This window comes from Lepidochelys kempii, chromosome 1 (genome assembly GCF_965140285.1).
Source record: "Lepidochelys kempii isolate rLepKem1 chromosome 1, rLepKem1.hap1, whole genome shotgun sequence".
NCBI classification, from domain to species: Eukaryota; Metazoa; Chordata; order Testudines; family Cheloniidae; genus Lepidochelys; species Lepidochelys kempii.
The window spans coordinates 111,130,386-111,151,450 of NC_136380.1; the positions used below are offsets into that span (position 1 = coordinate 111,130,386).

Genomic DNA, 21,065 nt, shown 5'->3' on the forward strand with positions numbered 1-21,065 from the left:
TGTGGAATGACTTTGGCCTACAAGGGCCCCATATGGTTGGTGGGTGACCTCTAGTGAGCTTTTAGCATATGTACAGGAACTTTTATTTTTTAAGTTTTTCTCTGTAATGCTTTTATTTTAAGAATAAATGTACTTGCTTATAAAGTACCATGAGGTAACTTGTGATTTCTGGCGATACATTATTTATAGACTTTGGAGAGAAAGAAAAGCACAGACTCTGACATTTAGGCAGACTGGCTTGCTAAGGCTATCACAGGGTAAGGCAGGGAGCTGTACAGCGTTAAAACCCTGAGTCAGAAGGAAGTGGGACAAGGGTCCCTGCCTGGAGACAGGTGTGGCTGGAGACCTGACAGGGAACTCCTGGAGTGGACCATGGAGAGGGGATACAGGTGCAGTTACCTATCACTGTTTCAGGGTATGTCTACACAGCAGCTAGACACTCAAGGCTGGCCTGTGCCAGCTGACACGGGCTCGCAGGCCTTGTGCTGTGGGGCTGTTTCATTGCTTTGTAGATTTCCTTACTGTCATTGTCACTTGTTGCCAGTGTTCAAAAGTGTGCATCTAAAAGAGCAGCTAGTGATGAATGCATGTGTAGTTCATTCTGTATTAGGAGCACACTTAATGAGCCTACGCTAAAAGCCAGCACTACATGTCGTCAGTAGGTGTTTTCAGACCTACATAACTTAGTCAAATAAAATGAATTTTCTTCTGAAACAAGGCCATGTTCTGATCCGCAGTGAGGACTCTTTCTGGGACAATTGCAGCTTTTGAAAACCAGACTTTTCAAGTGGACGCCCATTCAAACCTCACTTAAAGATTTAAATAAGGGCTATGAAGTGCAGAGGTTATGAAGGTCATTCAGGAGGAGGGAACACAGGACTCCTTGACTCCAGCTTTGTGTGCATTCCCTACTATGAAGAGGACTTCTTCTGTGAATAAAGCAGGAGACCAGGGAAGGTTTTCAGAAATATTTGGACAGCTGTCCATGTTGGTTTGGAGTCATTCTTGGAACTAACCAGTTTTGTGGGAAGCTAAGCTAGCTACAAGTTAAGTTATAATGGAAACTGTTTTATCAACCACCATTGTGCCCTCCAGAAGGCTAGACAGTCTCTGTTCTTTGTTACTTGCTTTTTAAAATGTGGCTAAGATATTTGCACATTCATACATTTTTATTTGTCTCCTGCAAAGCACTTTACACAATTGCCGAGGCATTATTATCTCAGTTTTATTTGTTACATAGCTAAGTTTAGAGGTCTCAAGCAAATTGCTTCAGACGCTTTAGTTGGGGGCAAAGACGTAAGTCTAACACATTAAAGATCAGAGTTCAGTTCTGCCACAAACTTCGTATATGGCAAGTCACTTAATGTCTGATTTCTAGAAAAATGGGAGCAGTGAATGTTATCCCTCTTTGATTGTTAGTGTGAGGACTTTCTAAGAAGGTTTGTGAAGCACAAAGACATAAAAATATTGGAGGAAGAGGTGGGATTAAATCTCTAAGCCCTGTCTGTGCACATTTCTTTTGGCTGTGGGCAGCATTTTGGTGTGTCTTCCACAACATTTGAAAAATGCATCCTGGCTAGTTGGCATAAATTTAAGAATGAGCAGCTCAGTGGGTACTTAAACAGTGCATGCATATTTACTAGATTGGCAGTGCACCCTTCTATAGGTGGGCTTAAAAATTTTGGCAAAAAATCTCTACTGCACATGTTCAGTATATGATTTTGACTTGTCCAAGTGGTGAGCATTTGAAATACATCTTCCAGAATAAAGATGTGAACTGCATTTGACAAATTCCGTGTCTGAAAAGTGTAATTTTATAAATTTAGAAGTTCTGAAAACAGAACAACTGTTTCATTATGGATAAAGTATATTGATTATAAACTGTATAATTGCAGCGGGCATTTGAGCTCTCTTGCTGAAGGCAGACACCTTGTTTAAAAAAAAGTCATTTGCTATTTTGGCAACATGAGAACCTTACATAAGAAGTTGTAAACATTTTCTTTAAATTTTGTGTCATAAAAATCCATGTTCTGGGAATATTGCTGTTAATACATAGGAATCCAAATATTGTTTAAATATCTTGGTCTTTTCTGATGTATAGTTATACTTATTTAGATGTTGGTACCTAGCATTTGTTTGGCTTGTTGTAAGAAAAAAAATATTTGAAAATCTTAACAAATAAAAAGAGATTGAATCCATCATGGTGGTGGCTAGAATTCAGGATGTGGCTGGAGGTTTACCATTGGAGGGTTAGATAGAGAGAACACAGGGTTGAGGGTGGCACAACAGCCTGGAGGTTCTCAGGAGCACGGGTGAATGGGTATATATTTGGTTATAGGAGGCAGCAGGAAGAATCCAGTAAGACTGGGGGAGGGAGAATCTGATTTGTGTGAAGTGGGAGAAATTTGGAAAAAGTGAGGATGTGGTGGTAGCTGCTTGGCCAAATGAGCTGTGGGAAATTGAGGAGGCAGCTGTCATCAAAAGGATTCTGTTACTCTTGGGGGGATTATGTGACAAATTAAAAATCATGCACCAAAAAATTAAAAATTCTGCAAAATTCTGAAAATTTTATTTGTCAAAATAATCACACCAGTTTCAATTATTTTGATAAGTTATTTAAACTACAGTACAGAAAAAAGTCACAATAACTATTCAGGATTTCCTTAACACATGAAAGTTAAGTTACAAATATTTGGTAACTAATACCCTGCATTCCAGTTATAATCCTCAATTTTCATTCAAATTACATTACAGAACACCAAACAGGGAACAAAAATATTAAAATGTCATTTTAAGTTGCTCAGACTTTCACACATGAAAGTCGTATTGTTTTCCTAATCATTGTCCTGGACCTAGCTGGGTACTTTGGAAAATGCTTGGTTCTGATCGTCCTGACATTTTATTGGCTGCTTGGTAAATGTTTTATTTGCCCTCAAAAGGCTTTTTTTTTTTTAAATGGGTAAGTAAAAATCTAACTCGTGCCACTTTGGCACAGGAAAAAAGTGAAAGAGTGAATAGATCTTCCTAGCTGATTCCCTTATTGCCATTTATAAGGTTTTACATCATTTTGGCAATGTAGGGACCTTAAAAATTGTACAGGTTTTGCTCCTGGGGGAATTGACTGAGAATGGGAACGGTTAACTAACAATAGAATAATTAACAATGTTACTATGCAGGCAGGTTACTATGCAGAAAAGGAGGACTTGTGGACTCAAATTTATTTGAGCATAAGCTTTCGTGAGCTACAGCTCACTTCATCAGATGCATTCAGTGGAAAATACAGGTTGCTATGCAGACAGGTTGCTACATTTCTGTCTCCGAGAATGAGATCAATTAACCTTTTTTTTTTTTTTTTTTTTTTTTTTTACAAAAGCTATTTTCTTTAACTTAAAAACAAATAATTTTCCGTAACATGATGCTAATATTTAATTACATGTTTTTTTCAGTTCTCAAGAACTTACATTTTACTAGGCAGGCAGGCTGCTACACTTCTGCCTCAGGGACAAAGCCTTCGTCCTGCATAACAAAAAGACCTACCCTCCTCCACGCCCCTCAAGCCGCAGTATCAAGAGAGACTGACAGAGTCTCTCTCACTTGTTGGCCAGCCCCGCCCCGTGACAGTGATCAACGTCTCGCCCGCAGGCAGGCACGCCGAGTTCCCCATCCCCCACAGTGATTTGTGTCTCTGAAGCTGCTCCAGGCAAACTGGAACAGATGACAGACACGCTGCCTGGGCTGCCAGGGAAGAGACGAGTGTCTCTCCCCCCTGTCCCCCGCCCACAGTTTTAGTTTGCGTTTTTCTGCACGGGGGGCACAGAAATATGTGGGCCATATGAATTCTGCATCGGCGCAGAATTCTGTCAGGAGTAATTCTATGCATACAGGAGCACTGCTACAGGATGCAAGAGCAGCACAGCACTGTAGGAGTGTGCTAGAATTACAGAGGAAGGTTGTTACTACAACCTGGAGAAACACTTCTATGATTGGTTTCAGAGTGGTAGCCATGTTAGTCTGTATCAGCAAAAAAAAAAAAAAAAAGAGGAGTACTTGTGGCACCTTAAAGACTAACAATTTTATTTGGGCATAAGCTTTCGTGGGTTAAAACCCACTTCATCGGATGCATGCAGTGGACAATACAGTAGGAAGACATATACACAGAGAACATGAAAAAATGGGTGTTGCCATACCAACTGTAACGAGACTAATCAATTAACGTGGGCTATTATCAGCAGGAGAAAAAAAACTTTTTGGAATGATAATCAGGATGGCCCATTTCCAACAGTTGACAAGAAGGTATGAGTAACAGGAGGGAAAAAATTTAGCATGGGGAAAGTGTTTTTACTTTGTGTAATGACCCATCCACTCCCAGTCTCTATTCAAGCCTAATTTAATGGTGTCCAGTTTGCAGATTAATTCCAGGTCTGCAGTTTCTCGTTGGAGTCTGTTTTTGAAGTTCTTTTTGTTGGAGAATTGCGACTTTGGGTCTGAAATTCCATGACCAGAGAGGTTGAAATGTTCTCCGACTGGTTTTTGAACGTTATAATTCTTGACGTCTGATTTGTGTCCATTTATTCTTTTGCATAGAGATTCTCCGGTTTGGCAAATGTACATGGCAGAGGGCTATTGCTGGCACATGATGGCATATATCACATTGTTAGATGTGCAGGTGAACGAGCCTCTGATAGTGTGGCTGATGTGATTAGATCCTATGATGGTGTCCCTTGAATAGATATGTGGATAGAGTTGGCAACAAGCTTTGTTTCAAGGATAGGTTCCTGGGTTAGTGTTTTTGTTGTGTGGTTGCTGGTGAGTATTTGCTTCAGTTTGGGGGGCTGTCTGTAAGCAAGGAATGGCCTGTCTCCCAAGATCTGTAAGCGGGAGGGATCGTCCTTCAGGATAGGTTGTAGATCCTTGATGATGCGCTGGAGAGGTTTCAGTTGGGGGCTTAAGGTGATAGCTAGTGGTGTTCTGTTACTTTCTTTGTTGGGCCTGTCCTGTAGTAGGTGACTTCTGGGTACTCTTCTGGTTCTGTCAATCTGTTTCTTCACATCAGCAGGTGGGTATCTGTAGTTATAAGAACGTTTGATAGAGATCTTGTAGGTGTTTGTCTCTGTCTGAGTGATTGGAGCAAATGTGGTTGTATCTTAGAGCTTGGCTGTAGACAGTAGATCGTGTGATGTGGTCTGGATGAAAGCTGGAGGCATGTAGGTAAGTATAGCAGCAGTAGGTTTCTGGTATAGGGTGGTGTTTATGTGACCATCACTTATTAGTACTGTAGCGTCCAGGATGTGGATCTCTTGTGTGGACTGGTCCAGGCTGAGGTTGATGGTGGGATGGAAATGATGAAGATGTCATCAATGTAGGGCAAGTAGAGTAGGGGCGTTAGGGGACGAGAGCTGAAGAAGCGTTGTTCTAAATCAGCTATAAAAAAGTTGGCATACTGTGGGGCCATGCAGTTATCCATAGCAGTGCCACTGACTTGAAGGTATACATTGTCCCGAAATGTGAAATAGTTATGGGTGAGGACAAAGTCACAGTCATCTTACGCTACATTGATGACATCTTCATCATCTGGACCCATGGAAAAGAAGCCCTTGAGGAATTCCACCATGATTTCAACAATTTCCATCCCACCATCAATATATTTACACCTGAGATGGAATTTGTCTGTGCATAGTTCAAGGATAGATATATTTGGAAGGATTTTAAGGATTAATTTACATATTACCTGGGCTACCTCAGTTACTAGGGTTCCTGATCAATTATGCTGTTCCCCTTTATTCTAAAAATATAACAAATAAATCTGGCTCAAGCAAAAGCATATATAATATTTGAGGCACCTGAGACCTGTTAAATTGTAGAAAAGTAGGGAGAGGCCTATATGGGATTGGAGAGATGATGTGCTGAGGTTGTAAAGTGGAAGGTGTCTTCTTATCCAGAACTTCTCTCAATCTCAAACCCTTGAGGAAAGAATGAAAATTCATATTTTTGTCTGTTTATTTAAACTACTTGAATTGGCTTTCCCATTCTGACATATGAAGTGTCTAGACTGATGAAGGTGATATGCTTCCAGCTTACATTATTACTCATAATTGTTTACAGAAGAAAAGTCATTCTATAAGCTGTTGAATTTTGACTTGATAAACAGTCTTTTGGGGAGTTTTAGTGCTATCAAAAAAACCTGTATGTTAAAATGGTGATCAAAAATATATGTTTTCCTTCTATAATTAATTTTCAATGTTGATGGAATGAAAAAAACTGTTTATTCCAGACACATTAAATTTGTAGTGTACATAATTTTTTCTCCTCCTTGACTGATTTGCCTTGATAATACTTGGAAGTAAATTGGTTCTCTTATATTGAATTTCTATTATGTTCCCCAATCAGTTGTAGCTATCTTACCTATGAAAATGCAATACCAACTGAGGACTGGAGAAGAAGAATTGTATAAATCTGCGGAGACTGTGATTTATTAGGAAGTGATGACTACAAGATCTGAAAAGGATAACTTTTTCCTGTTAGTCAAATTTAACAATGAAAGTGTAGAATTACTTAAATCAGTCTCTTCCCACAAACCATCATCTCCAAATTTAATATAACTGAAAGGTCACATTCAGGTTTTAGTGTTTAAATAGTAGAAAATAAAGTTTCAAGTAAAACTTCAAGTGGCCTACCTGAGACTACATTTTGGAATATATGACTTAGCTGCAGATTTTGCCTCTTGTAGAGCAACAGTGACCAAAGATGACAACAATAGGGATCAGGAATCCAAAGAACCTCTTTTTAGCAATCCCTTCTCTTTAAGTGTTGCTAAAGAGTTGGTAATATATCTTCTTGCTCTTCTCTCTTTAAAGATGTCACCTAGGAGATGAAAAGACTAAAGATAGGAGCTGCAAAGAAAGATTTATATTCTCCCCACAGTCTGATATATCATCATTTTATTAATCTAACTGAATGCCCCCATGGCTGCCTCCTCATCTCTTTCAATCCTCAGCAGGTTATAACTATTATCCCCAGAACTGGCATCAGCAGCTTCTTAGAATCATAGAATATCAGGGTTGGAAGAGACCTCAGGAGGTCATCTAGTCCAGTGCCCTGCTCAAATCAGGACCAACACCAACTAAATCATCCCAGCCAAGGCTTTGTCATACCAGGTCTTAAAAACCTCTAAGGATGGAGATTCCATCACCTTCCTAGGTAACCCATTCCAGTGCTTCACCACCCTCCTAGTGAAATAATGTTTCCTAATATCCAACCTAAAACCTCCCCCACTGCAACTTGAGACCGTTGCTGCCTCTTCTGTCATCTGCCACCACTGGGAACAGCTGAGCTCCATCCTCTTTGGAATCCCACTTCAAGTAGTTGAAGGCTGCTATCAAATCCCCCCTCACTCTTCTCTTCTGCAGACTAAATAACCCCATTTCCCTCAGCCTCTCCTCGTAAGTCATGTGCCCTAGCCCCCTAATAATTTTCCTTGCCCTCTGCTGGACTCTCTCCAATTTGTCCACATCCCTTCTGTAGTGTGGGGACCAAAACTGGACTTAATACTCCAGGTGTGGCCTCACCAGTGCCGAATAGAGGGGAAGAATCACTTCCCTCGATCTGCTGGCAATGCTCCTACTAATACAGCCCAATATGCCATTGGCCTTCTTAGCAACAAGGGCACACTGCTGACTCATATCCAGCTTCTCGTCCACTGTAATCCCCAGATCCTTTTCTGCAGAACTGCTGTTTAGCCAGTCGGTCCCCAGTCCATAGCGGTGCATGGGATTCTTCCTTCCTAAGTGCAGAACTCTGCACTTGTCCTTGTTGAACCTCATCACATTTCTTTTGGCTCAATCCTCCAATTTGTCTAGGTCACTCTGGACCCTATCGCTACCCTCCAGCATATCTACTTCTCCCCCCAGCTTAGTGTCATCTGCGAATTTGCTGAGGGTGCAATTAATCTCATCATCCAGATCATTAATAAAGATGAACAAAAATGTCCCCAGGACCAACACCTGGGGCACTCTGCTTGATACTGGCTGCCAACTAGACATCGAGCTGTTGATCACTACCCGTTGAGCCCGACAATCTAGCCAGCTTTCTATCCACCTTGTCCATTCATCCAATCCATACTTTAACTTGCTGGCAAGATTACTCTGGGAGACTGTATCAAAAGCTTTGCTAAAGTCAAGTCTTTTCAAGCAGTGACTTTCTCCTCTATTTTTGTTAGTTAGTCTTTGTCCTTAACTGGAATTTTAACTTCATCTTACACTTGGTTGCAGTAGACTTGGATTTTCAGTTTTTATTTTTATTCATTTTCTGTGTTTATAGCTACATTAAAGTCTTGTAACAGACTAGAAATTTTTTATAGGTTCATTTGAATTGTGATTTCACAGTTTTGATTAGAAATCTGGTGTTTAGTTAGGAATGAAATAAAAACAAGCTTTTTTGAAGTCTCAATTATTTTTGCAATCTGCATTCCCATTCTGAGTGTAACCTCATATAAAAGAACCACCACTTGCCATTGTGTTGCTATGTGCAACCAAGTGTGCTGCTGAGAGACTTGAACGTAGTTGGAAACTCGTCACTCTGGTTTTATTTCTCAATCATTTTTTTCTATTATTTGTTTAATTTTAACCAGAAAATCAGAATCCCAGGTAATCTAATACCCCTGTAATTGTAGCTTCTACATCTGATAATTTCAAAACAAAACAACACCTTTTTGTAATCTTGTCAGTCTTCCAATTACCCGTGGCTCTTGCCACATCCCTCTTCTGGATCATTGCATCTGCCATCCTCTTCCCCCTTACTTCCCCATTGGCTCCATTTCCCCATACATGTTAACCTCACCCCTATAAAGTTTCCACCAGCTCTCCTTGCTCTTCTTCCCTTCTCCATCCCCATCTTCCCCATTCTTCCACCAATACAAATCCAGATGTCAGATCCCACATCCACATTCTCCTTTGCCTCGTCACCTCTTGTGACATTTTCCCAACCCTGGCTTTCCCTCCACACCAACCCTCTCCACCATCTTTTCCTCTTGTGCCACCATTCCTAATCTCATGCCCATCCACCTACTACCCATCTCCCCCTTCCTTTTCTCTTGCTGCCTCTGGAACCCCCACTTGATTTCTAAAAAGATCTCAGCCGTCCTCATCCTCATCCTAGCTCCCTCCCTCCAGCTACTGGATCCCTTCATCTGACATTGCCACTGCAGCTGTCCTCTTTTTATGAAGGCCTCTCCTTGCTTTCTCCTGGCTGGATCAGACAATAATGGGGGTGTTGGGCTTTTCTCCTCCCATTCCTGCCATTTCCAACCTCTCCCTCCCACCTTCCCACACATACTCTTTTGAACAGTACTGCATCCAACTCTCTTCTTCCCCTCCATGTTGCTTCATTCACCCAACTCCTCCCCATCAGCCTGCCTCTCTGATTTCAACTTCTGACTCACTCTCTCACACTTTCCTTACAATCTCCCACACTCACCCTTTTTGATTTTGCCCTATACAGCCCCTTACCTGAACATTTCCTTACCCTCATATTTTCACTTGACCTGCAGTCCTGTTTCCCTGTTCCCACTCCCCAAGATGGCCATTCACATTCACCAAGCACTGCTCTTTCTGTTGCTGAGTTCCCTCTATCCAACCCAGCTATCAGCTGATCTCTTTTTCAGCATCACCCATCAACCTCTTCCCCCTTCCCCTCACGTCCTATCACTTGCCCTTTTTGTGACTTTCAGTTCACCAGGGTTGATTTCGTCTTGTCTGCTGACATCTGCTCCTATGTGCCAGCTTTTGTGCTGAAGAGAAATCCCATGACCAGTCTGACTGACTTAATTACAAATTAGTTCTCTCCTTCAGTTCTGCCATATTCTTAGATAAACAGCTCTACTTCTTCAACTTACTTGAATCCCACGTGTGCAGTCACAGCCATTTTTTACCACTTTTGACTCCCTCCTCAAATCCTTCCCTCTTTTGCCTCCACTTCTCTCCGCACTGGATCTCCAAGAGAAAATTATAAGTTTATATAGTCTTTATTTGTATTTTCATATTCTGTAATTTGTATGTCACATTATATTCATTATAGTTTTGCTATGTATAACACTGTTAAATAAAGGTTTTACAACCATAAACTGTTAGTGCTCTTGATTGTTTTAAGGGATGCATGTGTAACAAAACCAAAGAACATAAAGGGGGCTGATAACTTTTGATTTTGTCCCTGACTTGCTGACAAAGCAGGTTTAGCATAAATGAAAAAAGAAAATGGAGATTAATTAAATACAGCATTAGAAGCAATTGTTTTAATATTTTAAATGTTTTTCAGTGGCTTTCAACTAAATATACCGTAACTAAATATCTGGGTATCATTGCCATAAAAACTTATTTCAGTCCATAGTACCAAGATGTCCAGATGTCAAATATTTCTGAATGAAACTGTGGAGTGCTACACTTCTGCTTCGGGTAGCCATGTTAGATTCAATCATTCAGTTAATAACTGAAATTCTAAGAATGCATGAATGCCAATTGCATAAGTATATTTGCCTAAATAAATTAACAAAAATTTCTTCTAATTTGCATTTAATATTTAAACTTAATTTGTGAATTTTAAGCTTGTTTGATTCTTAAAGTACTTGTATATATTTTGCTGCTGTTAGTGATGTGGCAGGGCACACAGTATTAGAGAAAACAGCATTATCATCATAAATACTTAAATACTCTTTACATTTTTTTTTTAGTACACATTTTGGAACTTTGTACCGAAGAACTTGTTTGAGCAGTTCAGAAGGATAGCTAACTTTTATTTTCTCATCATTTTTCTTGTTCAGGTAAGCCATTCCCATTTCTTAAATAGGTTCATATGAACATTGAAAAAACAGAACTTGTAAAATTCAGCTAAAGCTTGAAAGAGATTTAGAAAAAACAAAACCAAACCATCTGCATCCTCCAATCCACCAATTTTGGTAGCAGGAGAAATTGGATGGTTAAGATTGATTGGTTTAAAGATTGGGTGGTGATATGCTAAAGAACTTTTTCAACTGTTTCTAGTGTGAATCCAATCATGGTGGGAAATGGCACTTACTTATAGCTGATGATTAGTGTTTATAAAATGAGTGGTTTTTATGTTGTAATAAACAGGTTTTCACCTCACTAAACCCACCATCATAATTGGCACTAGCTGGCATCCATGTTGGTAATACTCAGGATAAGTGGTAGTCTAAATGGGTATGGAAACTGGATTATCCTCCATCAGCAAAAGGTAGTCCCTCCAGGCCAGGGTCAAGGCACACTGACAGGGTAGTGTGGGTAGGCTTTCACTGTCACTGTGCATGTTGACATGTTTCAGTAATTATAGGTTGTCACTTTTTAAGTCCCTTAATTTTGCACCTTGAATGAGCACTGAAATACACTAAACGTAATGGAAATTCACTGGTTCGGAATGAAAGACCTTTTCTATTTCTTAACTTCTCTAGACCAGCGTTTTTTCTGGTCAGCACCACGGACCAGGATCTTAAAAGTCCTGTTGGCAGTCTTGCCCAGCTAAGGCAAGCTAGTGCCTACTTGTTTCGACAGTGTGCTGCACCCCAGAAGTGGCCAGCAGCAGGTCCAGCTTCTAGGCAGGGGGGCACGGGGCTCTGCTTGCTGCCCAAGCACCAGCTCCGCACTTCCATTGGCCAGGAACCGGCCAATGGGAGCTGGTGCGGGGGGAGTTATGCCTGCGGGTGACAACTGTGCGGAGCCACTTGCGCACCTCTGCCTACGAACTGGACCTGCTGCTGGCTGCTTCAGGGGCAGCGCGGTCCGTGGTGCCAGGACCAGTGGGAAGCCTGACTCCGCACCCCGGCTGCGCTGCTGACTGGGAGCCTCCAGAGGTAAATTCGCACCACAACCCCACGTCCCAATCTCCTGCCCCAGCCCTGAGCCCCCCAGAACCCCTTCCTGCACCCCAAACCCCTCATCCCTGGTCCCACCCCAGAGCATGCACCCCCAGCCCAGAGTCCTGACACCCTCCTGCACCCTAACCCCCGTCCCAGTCCAGATCCCCTTCCCACATGCTGAACCCCTCATTCACGGCCCTACCCCACAGCCGTCACCCCTATACCCCAACCCTCTGCACCAGCCCTGAGCCCCTCTCACCCCCCAAGCCCCTCAACCTCAGCTCCGTTGGGTCACAGGTATCAACAGTTTTCTTCAACTGGGTCCCCAGAAAATTTTTTTGAAAACCACTGATCTAGACAGTAGCAAGCAATATTTATGTAGGTTCTTAGAACATTTTTTATTTTTCCCATTGCACTGGGACCCCAGTCTGTGTTCTGCCTCCTTACCATCTAAATGCAGTAGTTACAGTTTGGTATTTTTGCATTTTCTCTTAGGAAAAGAATAGCACTGTCATGAGGGCTATGAAGAAAGCCCTTTTGCTGCCACTTCGCAGCTAACAATTACTACAGTCTTATTTCCAGTTCCTGTAGCCTTTACTCCTTAACGACTAGAAGGAGGAGTAAGCATTCCAACCCACATGTTTTAACACTTGATTAATTATGTGTTTATTTTGCACTTAAAAATTCTTCCAAAGGACAAAACAGGTATTATGTTTTAAGAAAATGTATAGAATCATAGCATTAGAAGGGACCTCAAGGATCACCTAGTCTTAACCCTTTGGCAAGAAGCAGGATTTGTTGTCTAAACCATCCAAGACAGATGTCTATCTCGCCTCCTTTTTAAAAGCTCCAGTGAAGGAGCTTCCACTACCTCCCTAAACAGTCTGTTCTATTGTCCTGCCGTTTTTCCTGAGATTTAATCTAATCCTGTATGCTAAAGTTTGAACCCATTGTCTCTTGTCCTGCCCTCTGTGGCAAGAGAAAACAACTTTTCTCTATCTTTTTTATGGAAGCCTTTCAAGTATTTGAAGACAGCTATCATGTCTCCCCTTAATCTCCTCTTTTCCAAACTAAACATACCCAGTTCCTTCAGCCTTTGCTCATATGGCTTGTATTCCATCCTTTTAATAATCTTTGTTGCTCGCCTCTGGATCCTTTCCAGTTTCTCTATAAACATCCTTTCTATACTTGAACAAAACTGGACACAGGACTCCAGTGGTGACCTAACCAACGTCGAGTAGAGTGGTACTATCACCTCCCGTGACTTGCATGTTATGCCTCTGTTAATGCAACCTAAACATGCATTAGCCTTTTTTGCGATAGCGTCACATTGCTGAATCATGTTGAAGTTGTGATCCACCACAACTCCCAAATCCTTCACAGCAGTGCTGCTGCAAAGCCAGTTATCCCCCATTCTGCATTTGTGCATTTGGTTTTCCTTCCCTACATGTAGCACCTTACATTGGTCTATGCTGAATTTTATTTTGTTGTCTGTAGCCCAGTTCTCCAGTTTATCAAGATCCCTTTGAATTTTAACTGTATCCTCCAAAGTGTTGGCAAGCCCTCCTAGCTTTGTCATCTTCAGACTTGATCAGTATGCTGTATTCCTACATCCAGGTCATTAATAAAGATGTTAAACAACACCGGACCCAGAACAGATCCCTGTGGAACCTCGCTTGAGACCTCCGTACAATCTGACATCATTCCATTAATAATTACTCTTTGTTTGCGGTTGTTTAACCAGTTATGTAGCCACTTAATGGTAGTTCCGCTGAGCCTGCATTTCTCTAGCTTGCTTATCAGAATGTCATGTGGGACTGTCTCAAAAGCCTTGCTGAAGTCCAAGTATATTATGTCCACCACATTCCCCCTACCCACCAAACCAGTTATCTTGTCAAAGAAGGAAAGCAAGCTGGTTTGGCATGATTTGTTCTTAGTAAATCCATGCTAGCTGCTAGTGATTACCCCTTCATCCTCCAGGTATTCACAAATTGAATGTTTTATACACTGCTCTAGTAGATTCCCAGGTATCGAGGTCAGGCTGACTGGTCTATAGTTGCTTGACTGGTCTATCGTTGCTTGACTCCTCCTTTTTCCCCTCTTTAAAGATGGACGCTATGTTAGCCCTTCTCCAGTCTTCCAGGACCAGTCCTGTCATCCATGGATTTCCAAATATTATTGCTAGTGGCTCAGAGATTTCCTCAGCTAATTCCTTGAGTACCCTGGGGAGAATAGCATCAGGCCCTGCTGACTTGAATTCATTCAAATTGGTTAGCAGATCTGACATGTTCTGTACTTATCCCTATCTGCATCCCTTCCCCTTTATTGTCTGTAGTAATTTGACTAGTTGTCCAGTCACATTTTGTTTTTTGTGAGAAGACTGAAGCAAAGTAGGCATTGAGCAGCTCTGACTTCCTATCATCTTTGGTTACCAAATTACCTTCTCCATTGAGCAGTGGACCCACACCATCCCTGATCTTTCTTTTTTGTCTGACTTATTTGAAGAACCCCTTCTTGTTGTCTTTAACATTTCTTGCCAGCTATATCTCATTCTTTGTCTTAGCTTTCCTGATTTTATGCAAACACATTTGCGCTGTTCCTATGTATACTTCCTTGATGATTTGGCCCTCTTTCCATTCCCTGTATGTATCCATTTTGGTTTTTATAGCTAAAAAGGTTCTTGTGCAGCCACATTGGCCTCCTGTTGCTCTTCTTATCTTTCCTCTGCATTGGAATAGCATGATGTTGAGGCTTTAGTATTACATCTTTTAGGAACTGCTAGCCCCTTTCAACTCCTGTACTTCCTAATTTGTCTTTTCATGGGACCTTGCCTACTCTTTTTCTGAGTTGGTTGAAATCCACCTTTCTGAAGTCCAGTGTCTTGTTTTGCTGTTCTTGTGTCTTGTTTTCCTTAGCATCTTGAATTCCATCAGTTCCTGATCCCTTCCTCCAAAGTTTCCGACCACCTTCATCATAGCAAGCATTTACCCTAATTAACTACTTTCACTATGGGGACAGGCTTGGATATTTCCAAAAGATAGAAACTTTTACCCAATTAAAACAAGGATTCATTCCATTAGGTTCCTACTAATCTTTGAAATGGGTTTTATATGGTATTTTAAAGGGTACCATTTGAAAGAACATCCAAGTATTTAGCAGATACCGATATCTAAAACTTAGAGGATACTTTATATGCTCAAAGTACTGGGCAATCATTAACTAATCATCACAGCACCTCTATAAAGTAGGTATGTAAATGTTGTTCCATTTTAGAGATGGGGATATAGAATAAATATTTATTGACTTGGTCAAAGTCACACAGCAATCAAGTGGCAGAACTCTGATTAGAATTTGGAGTTCCTCATTCCCAACCCTACACTCATTCCTCTTAACATTAAAGAAATAAAAGACTGAGTGAGTGAGTTCTTAAGGATTTTTTTTCTTGTGCCTGCCTGCCTCAAAAGAACATTAGAGATCAGAAAAAATAGTCACCTGTGGTACTATTAAATGGACAAGCAATTTGAAAATGGTCCTTAGTGCAGGTTTCACTATATTTATTCAGAACTATTGTTTTTTATTAATCTAGAACAGGGGTCTCAAACACTTGGCCCGCAGGGTTATTTTCTGTGGTCCGCGACCTCCACGCGGCCCCCCCAGCGTTTACCTAGAGTGGCTCCGGCCCGGCCCGGCCCAGCACACACCGGGGGGAGGGGGAGCACAGGGGTCTGTGTGTTGCCCTGGCTGCGCCTCCAGGTACCTCCCCCGAAGCTCCCATTGGCCATGGTTCCTTGTTCCCAGCGAATGGGAGCTGCGGGGGGCGGTGCCTGGAGGTGCGGCCAGGGCAACACACAGACCCCTGTGGGCCTCCACCCCAGGTTCCAGTCTCATCGCGGAGCGGCGTGGGAGCAGGGCAGGCAGGCGGGGAGCCTGCCCTGCCCCCGGTGTATGCCAGGCCGGAGCCTGCCCCCCGAACCCCTCCTGCAGCTGAAACCCCTGCCGCACCCCTCCTGCACTCCAACCCCCTACTGCACCCCATGCCCCTCCTGCACCCCGACCCCCTGTCCTGAGCCCCCTGCTGCACCCCACAACCCGACCCCCTGCCCTGAGCCCCCTGTCCCACCCCACACCCCTCCTGCACCCTGACCCCCAGCCCTGAGCCCCCTGCTGCACCCTGCACCCCTCCTGCACCCCCTGGGGGAAGGGAGGGGGTGGAGTTGGGGTGGGGATATCGGGGAAGGGGTTGGAATGGCGGCAGGGAAGGGGTGGAAAGAGTGGGGCAGGGGCCAGTGATTGTGCCGTCAGGCCAACGTACTAGTCCTCATGTGGCCCTCATGGTCATTTGAGTTTGAGACCCCTGATCTAGAACTAGAGTGATAGATTTGAAGGTCCAACCCAAAAAAAAAAAAAAAAAAGGAATATTGGAAGCCCACTCCGTTTGATTTTTTTTTTTTTAAATGGAGGGGACCTTAACCAGATAACTCAAGGTTTTTTCAACAAGAATGTGCTCAGATTTTCTTTCGACAAAATATTTTTTCAAAGAAGTGCCTCATAGGTTTGAAAGCAAAGAATAAAAATTCAGACATTTCCAGATACCTAACTTGTTGAAGACTTATTGCTGTTGCAATCTTGCAAAACTTGTTCTTTTTCTTTGAGTGATGGTCCCTATGTGTATTCCACACGTGAGTACACATGTGTCTGAATCTAGAAATTCTTCAAAGCAATATCTTTTGACCCGCACTTGCTCAGTTGCTCCCCTCATGTTTCTGACTGAGGGTATAAAAGGCAGTGTGGGTCAACACCCGCCCAGTTCCTTCTTACCTCCACATGGCCAGAGTCAGAATTGCGTCCTTCACTCCATGTATAAACTGTAGCATAAAATACTTGTAAATAGTTTGTCTATCTTAACTTATAGAATCATAGACTTTAAGGTCAGAAGGGATCATCATGATCATTTAGTCTGACCTCCTACACATTGCAGGCCTCAGGACCTTGCCCACCCACTCCTGTAATAGATCCCTAACCTCTTGCTGAGTTACTGAAGTCCTCAAATCATGATTTAAAGACTTCAAGTTACAGAGAATTCACCATTTACACTAGTTTAAACTGTAAGTGACCCGTGCCCCATGCTGCAGAGAAGACGAAAACCCACCATGGTCTCTGAAAATCTGACCCCAGGGAAGATTCCTTCCTGACCCTAAATATGGTGATCAGTTAGAGACCCTTAACTAGTTTGTAGTTAGTATAGTCTATGGTTAGTATAGAGTAGTTCCCTCACTCCCAGTTGGGGGAAATCTTCTCCAGGCCCAGGACTATGTCCAGAGACCTGAGCTTCAAGAATTGCATTTCCTGCCCTTGCTCCTTCTCCATCAGCAACGATCAACTGTGCTTGTACTGTCTGGGAGAAGTATATATCTCTGCAGGTGCAGTATCTGTTGATCCTTTCCACCAAGAACATAAGAGACCTGGCAGCCCTGACTTAAGTTCCTGATGGAGGAGGCTATGAGGCCCCGCTCTGATCAAGGCCCAGGAGACCTGCCTGTAAATTGGCCTCCACCAACCAGCAGTGCCCCTCCAAGTACATGGCTTGGAGCGAAACAGTTAACCTCAAAGCCCAAGGACTTTTCCTTCAGGGCTTTCTATGAGAATAGAGGGCACTCTCATGGGTGCAAGGACAGATCCTCACAGAGGACTCTCTCTAGCAAATGTGTTTCCTCCACAAGCCGGTCCAGGTTGGGTGAGACATCACGTCTGGAACCCATGGAAGTGGCTCTGCAGAAGATCCCCAGGTTGGAGGGCAAGGCATGCAAAAAGAGGGATCCGATGGTGACTGTGCTTCTGAAATGGAAGGACAGATGCTTACCAGTTCCATATTTGAGTGTGGGTCCAGACTCCTTATTGGTACTGCCTTGTTCACCTAAAGAATGTTCGGCTTCAACAAATGAGCCGGGTCCTTCAGACATATCTGTTGGAACTCCCTGGATCCCAAGCCATACAGGGACCTATGTAACACCAGAGGACATACTCCTCCCCTACTCACAATCTCTTTTCTGGCCCTGCTGTCTTGAGGAATGTCCTTTCTCCAGAGGAGGAATCTTTACTGATGTCTCAGGTGCAGTTCCATCTCCAACCATTGGACGGGAGCGACCTGGAACCTGCTACCAATGGAACAGTCCTCGTAATCGGAGGAGTCAGAAGAGATAGCCACACAGTATCTCCGCTCAGGCACAGGAGCCCCAACAGACAGCCGAGAGGCCATACTTGCCATCTATCCAGGTATGGCCCTCCTAGGCACTGCTGGTACCGATTCCCCTGGGAGCCACTGCAATGGATGGATCCTGCCTTCTGGACTTATTGGGGCCTGTGGGATCCTTATGGTGGGCCTCTGGATCCCTTTCAGAAGTTGCACCCCTCCTCCCCTTCTCACCAGCCAGCTCCATCTGTGTACAAGGAGGAGGAGCCAGAACCAGTTCCACTGGTACCAACAATTCCAATAGTCATCGTCTTCATTATCCCCAGACAGTGCTGTCATTCTTTCATCGCCTCTTCTGCCAGGTCATAGAATCATAGAATATCAGGGTTGGAAGGGACCTCAGGAGGTCATCTAGTCCAACCCCCTGCTCAAAGCAGGACCAATCCCCAACTAAATCATCCCGGCCAGTGATGATCACTGTCAGTACCAGCAGCTTTTACAAAAGGTCACAAATGATCTACAGATCCCAATAGAGGTGGTTCAGGACCTTCCACACTAGCTCCTACATATTTTGCAACTACAGGGATGGAGTAAGGTGGCCCTTCCAATTATACTCTGTACTAGAGTCAGCCAGAGTGGCATGGTACACACCAGCATCTTGTGGCCCTACACCAAAAAGGGCCCAGCGACATTTTTTTGTTCCTGCCAAAGGAGCTGACTTCTTGTTTTCTCATCCTACCTCCAGTTCTTTGGTGGTACAGACAGTCATGGAAAGAGCTCAGTCGCACTATCAGAAATCCATCCCAGCACATAAGGGCTCAACGAGACTGGACCTCCTGGGAAGGAAGGTCTTCTCCGCCACATGTCTGCAGTTTCGCGTAGCTAACTACCAGCATTGGTAGCAAAATATGATTTTAACACCTATGCCAGGCTTGCAGACTTTAAAGATAAACTTCCCATAGGCAACCCAGTTCCAGTCCCTTCTAGATGAAAGGAAGTTAATAGCAAAGATGGCCCTCCAGGCAGAGATGGATGCTGCAGACACAGTATCCAGGACTTTGGCCACAGGACTTGTATTGTGGCGGGACTCATGGCTACATTTGTCAAGGTTTCCTAGAAAGGTCCAAATCACCATCCAGGACCTCCCCTTTAATGAGTCCAATCTTTTTTTAATGGAAATACAGATGAGTCCCTGCAGTTCCTAAAGGACTTGATCTACTTTGCGGTCCCTGGGGATTTCCCCTCCTTCCCCCAGGAAGAAAATACCAGAGACAGCCTTTTAGACAAAGACCACTCCCTCTACACCCTCCCTATTGCCAGCATCCACATGAGCCTCTGTACAAATGCCAGCAGACTCATAGGTGCTGTTTCTCGGCTCCGTCTACTGCCACAGCTTCCACTCACTCCCAACTGCAGGTCAAGGGCCATTTTTGGTTGAGACCTGCATACCACATTGATGCCACCCACATTTGTGTGCCATCTTACTCTTTTTGCCCACAGCTGGAGCCAGATCACCCCGGACAGTTGGGTCCTGGAGATTATGCATCAGGGATACTCCACAGAGTTTCTCTCTTTCCCTTATCACAAACCCCGTTCCCAATTTCCCTTTGGGGACCACTCTCAGCAATTGATTTTTCATCTGGAGGCAGAATCCCTTTTACACCGGGGGTTATGGGGTGGTAGCAGCCCAGATCAGGGGTCTCAAACTCAAATGACCACGAGGGCCACATAAGGACTAGTACATTGCCTGAGGGCCGCATCACTGACTCCCCGGCGCTGCCCCCGCCCCGACTCCACCCCTTCCATGAGGCTCAACCTCTTCCCACCCCTTCCCTGCCCCCATTTCAACCCCTTCCCCGAAATCCCCACCCCTACTCTGCCCCCTCCCTGCCCCCAGGGGGCGCAGGAGGGGTGCAGGGGGCTCAGGGCAGGGGGTTGGGGTGCAGGAGGGGTGCGGGGTGGGGCAGGGGGTTGGGGTGCAGGGTACAGCAGGGGGCTCAGGGCAGGGAGTCGGGGTGCAGAAGGAGTGTGGGGTGCAGCAGGGGGTCAGGGTGCAGGAGGGGTGCAGCAGGGGGCTCAGGGCAGGGGGTTGGGGTGCAGGAGGGTTGTGGGGTTTACTAAGAGCCGCTCCGGCCTGGCGCGCACTGGGGGCAGGGGCAGACTTCCCGCCTGCCTGCCCTGCCCCCGTGCGGCTCCGGAAAGCGGCCGGAACCTGGGAAAGGGTGTGGGGGCCACAGGGATTTGTGTGTTGCCCTGGCTGCGCCTCTGGGTACTGCCCCACGCAGCTCCCATTGGCTGGGAACGGGGAACCGCGGCCAATTGGAGCTTCGGGGGAGGTATCTGGAGGCGCAGCCAGGGCAGCTTCCTGGCAGGTCCCGGGCGCTTCCCGGAGTGGCCTGTGTGCAGGGCAGGCAGTCGGGGAGCCCTCTAGGTAAACGCTGGGGGGGCCGTGCAAAGCTGGCAGGTCGCAGAAAATAGCCCCGCGGGCCGCATGTTTGAGACCCCTGGCCAAGATAAAGTGGCAGGGCTACACAGTGTTCCCATACCTGGACAACAGGCTTCTGGTAGGCTGATCTCATGGGGAATTCATGTCAGTGACAGGATCTCTTTGGCAACTTCTTGCTACCTTGGGCATTTGTATAAATAAAGTCGGTTTTGTCACCCATGAGGACAGTAAACTATTACCAGCATCCACCTGAGCCTCCAGGCAAAATAGGAGCACGACTGGATTCCGTCTCTGCAAGAGCATTTCTTTCCACAGACAGATGTCACATGATGAGCAACCTGATTTTCTGCATTACCCGCAAACCGCGAACTATGATGCACCAGCATCTCTTGCTGTTGGGTCACGTGGCTGCATACATCTACGTGATGCTGTTCGCCAGACTCGATTTACTGTGTCTGTAAGCCTGGCTCCACTGGACTTACCAGCCAAACAGGGACCACATCAACTCCAAGGTGACTGTTCCCATCAGAGTTCTCACCTCCCTTGCTTGGTGGTTGAACCCAAACAAA

At 44.4% G+C, this 21,065-nt stretch overlaps 1 protein-coding gene across 7 annotated transcripts in view; it reads left to right on the forward strand.

Moving 5' to 3' along the window:
- Positions 1-21,065, forward strand: part of ATP11A (ATPase phospholipid transporting 11A) — a 220,891-nt gene that overhangs the window by 103,504 nt on the left and 96,322 nt on the right. For 6 of the 7 annotated variants that reach the window (XM_073350104.2, XM_078853635.1, XM_073350114.2 and 3 more), the window contains exon 3: positions 10,721-10,810. The exons of the other annotated variant lie outside the window; for it this stretch is intronic. In XM_073350104.2, the coding sequence (XP_073206205.1) occupies positions 10,721-10,810 (90 nt within the window). The remainder of the gene's footprint in view (positions 1-10,720; positions 10,811-21,065) is intronic. 7 annotated transcript variants of the gene reach the window in all.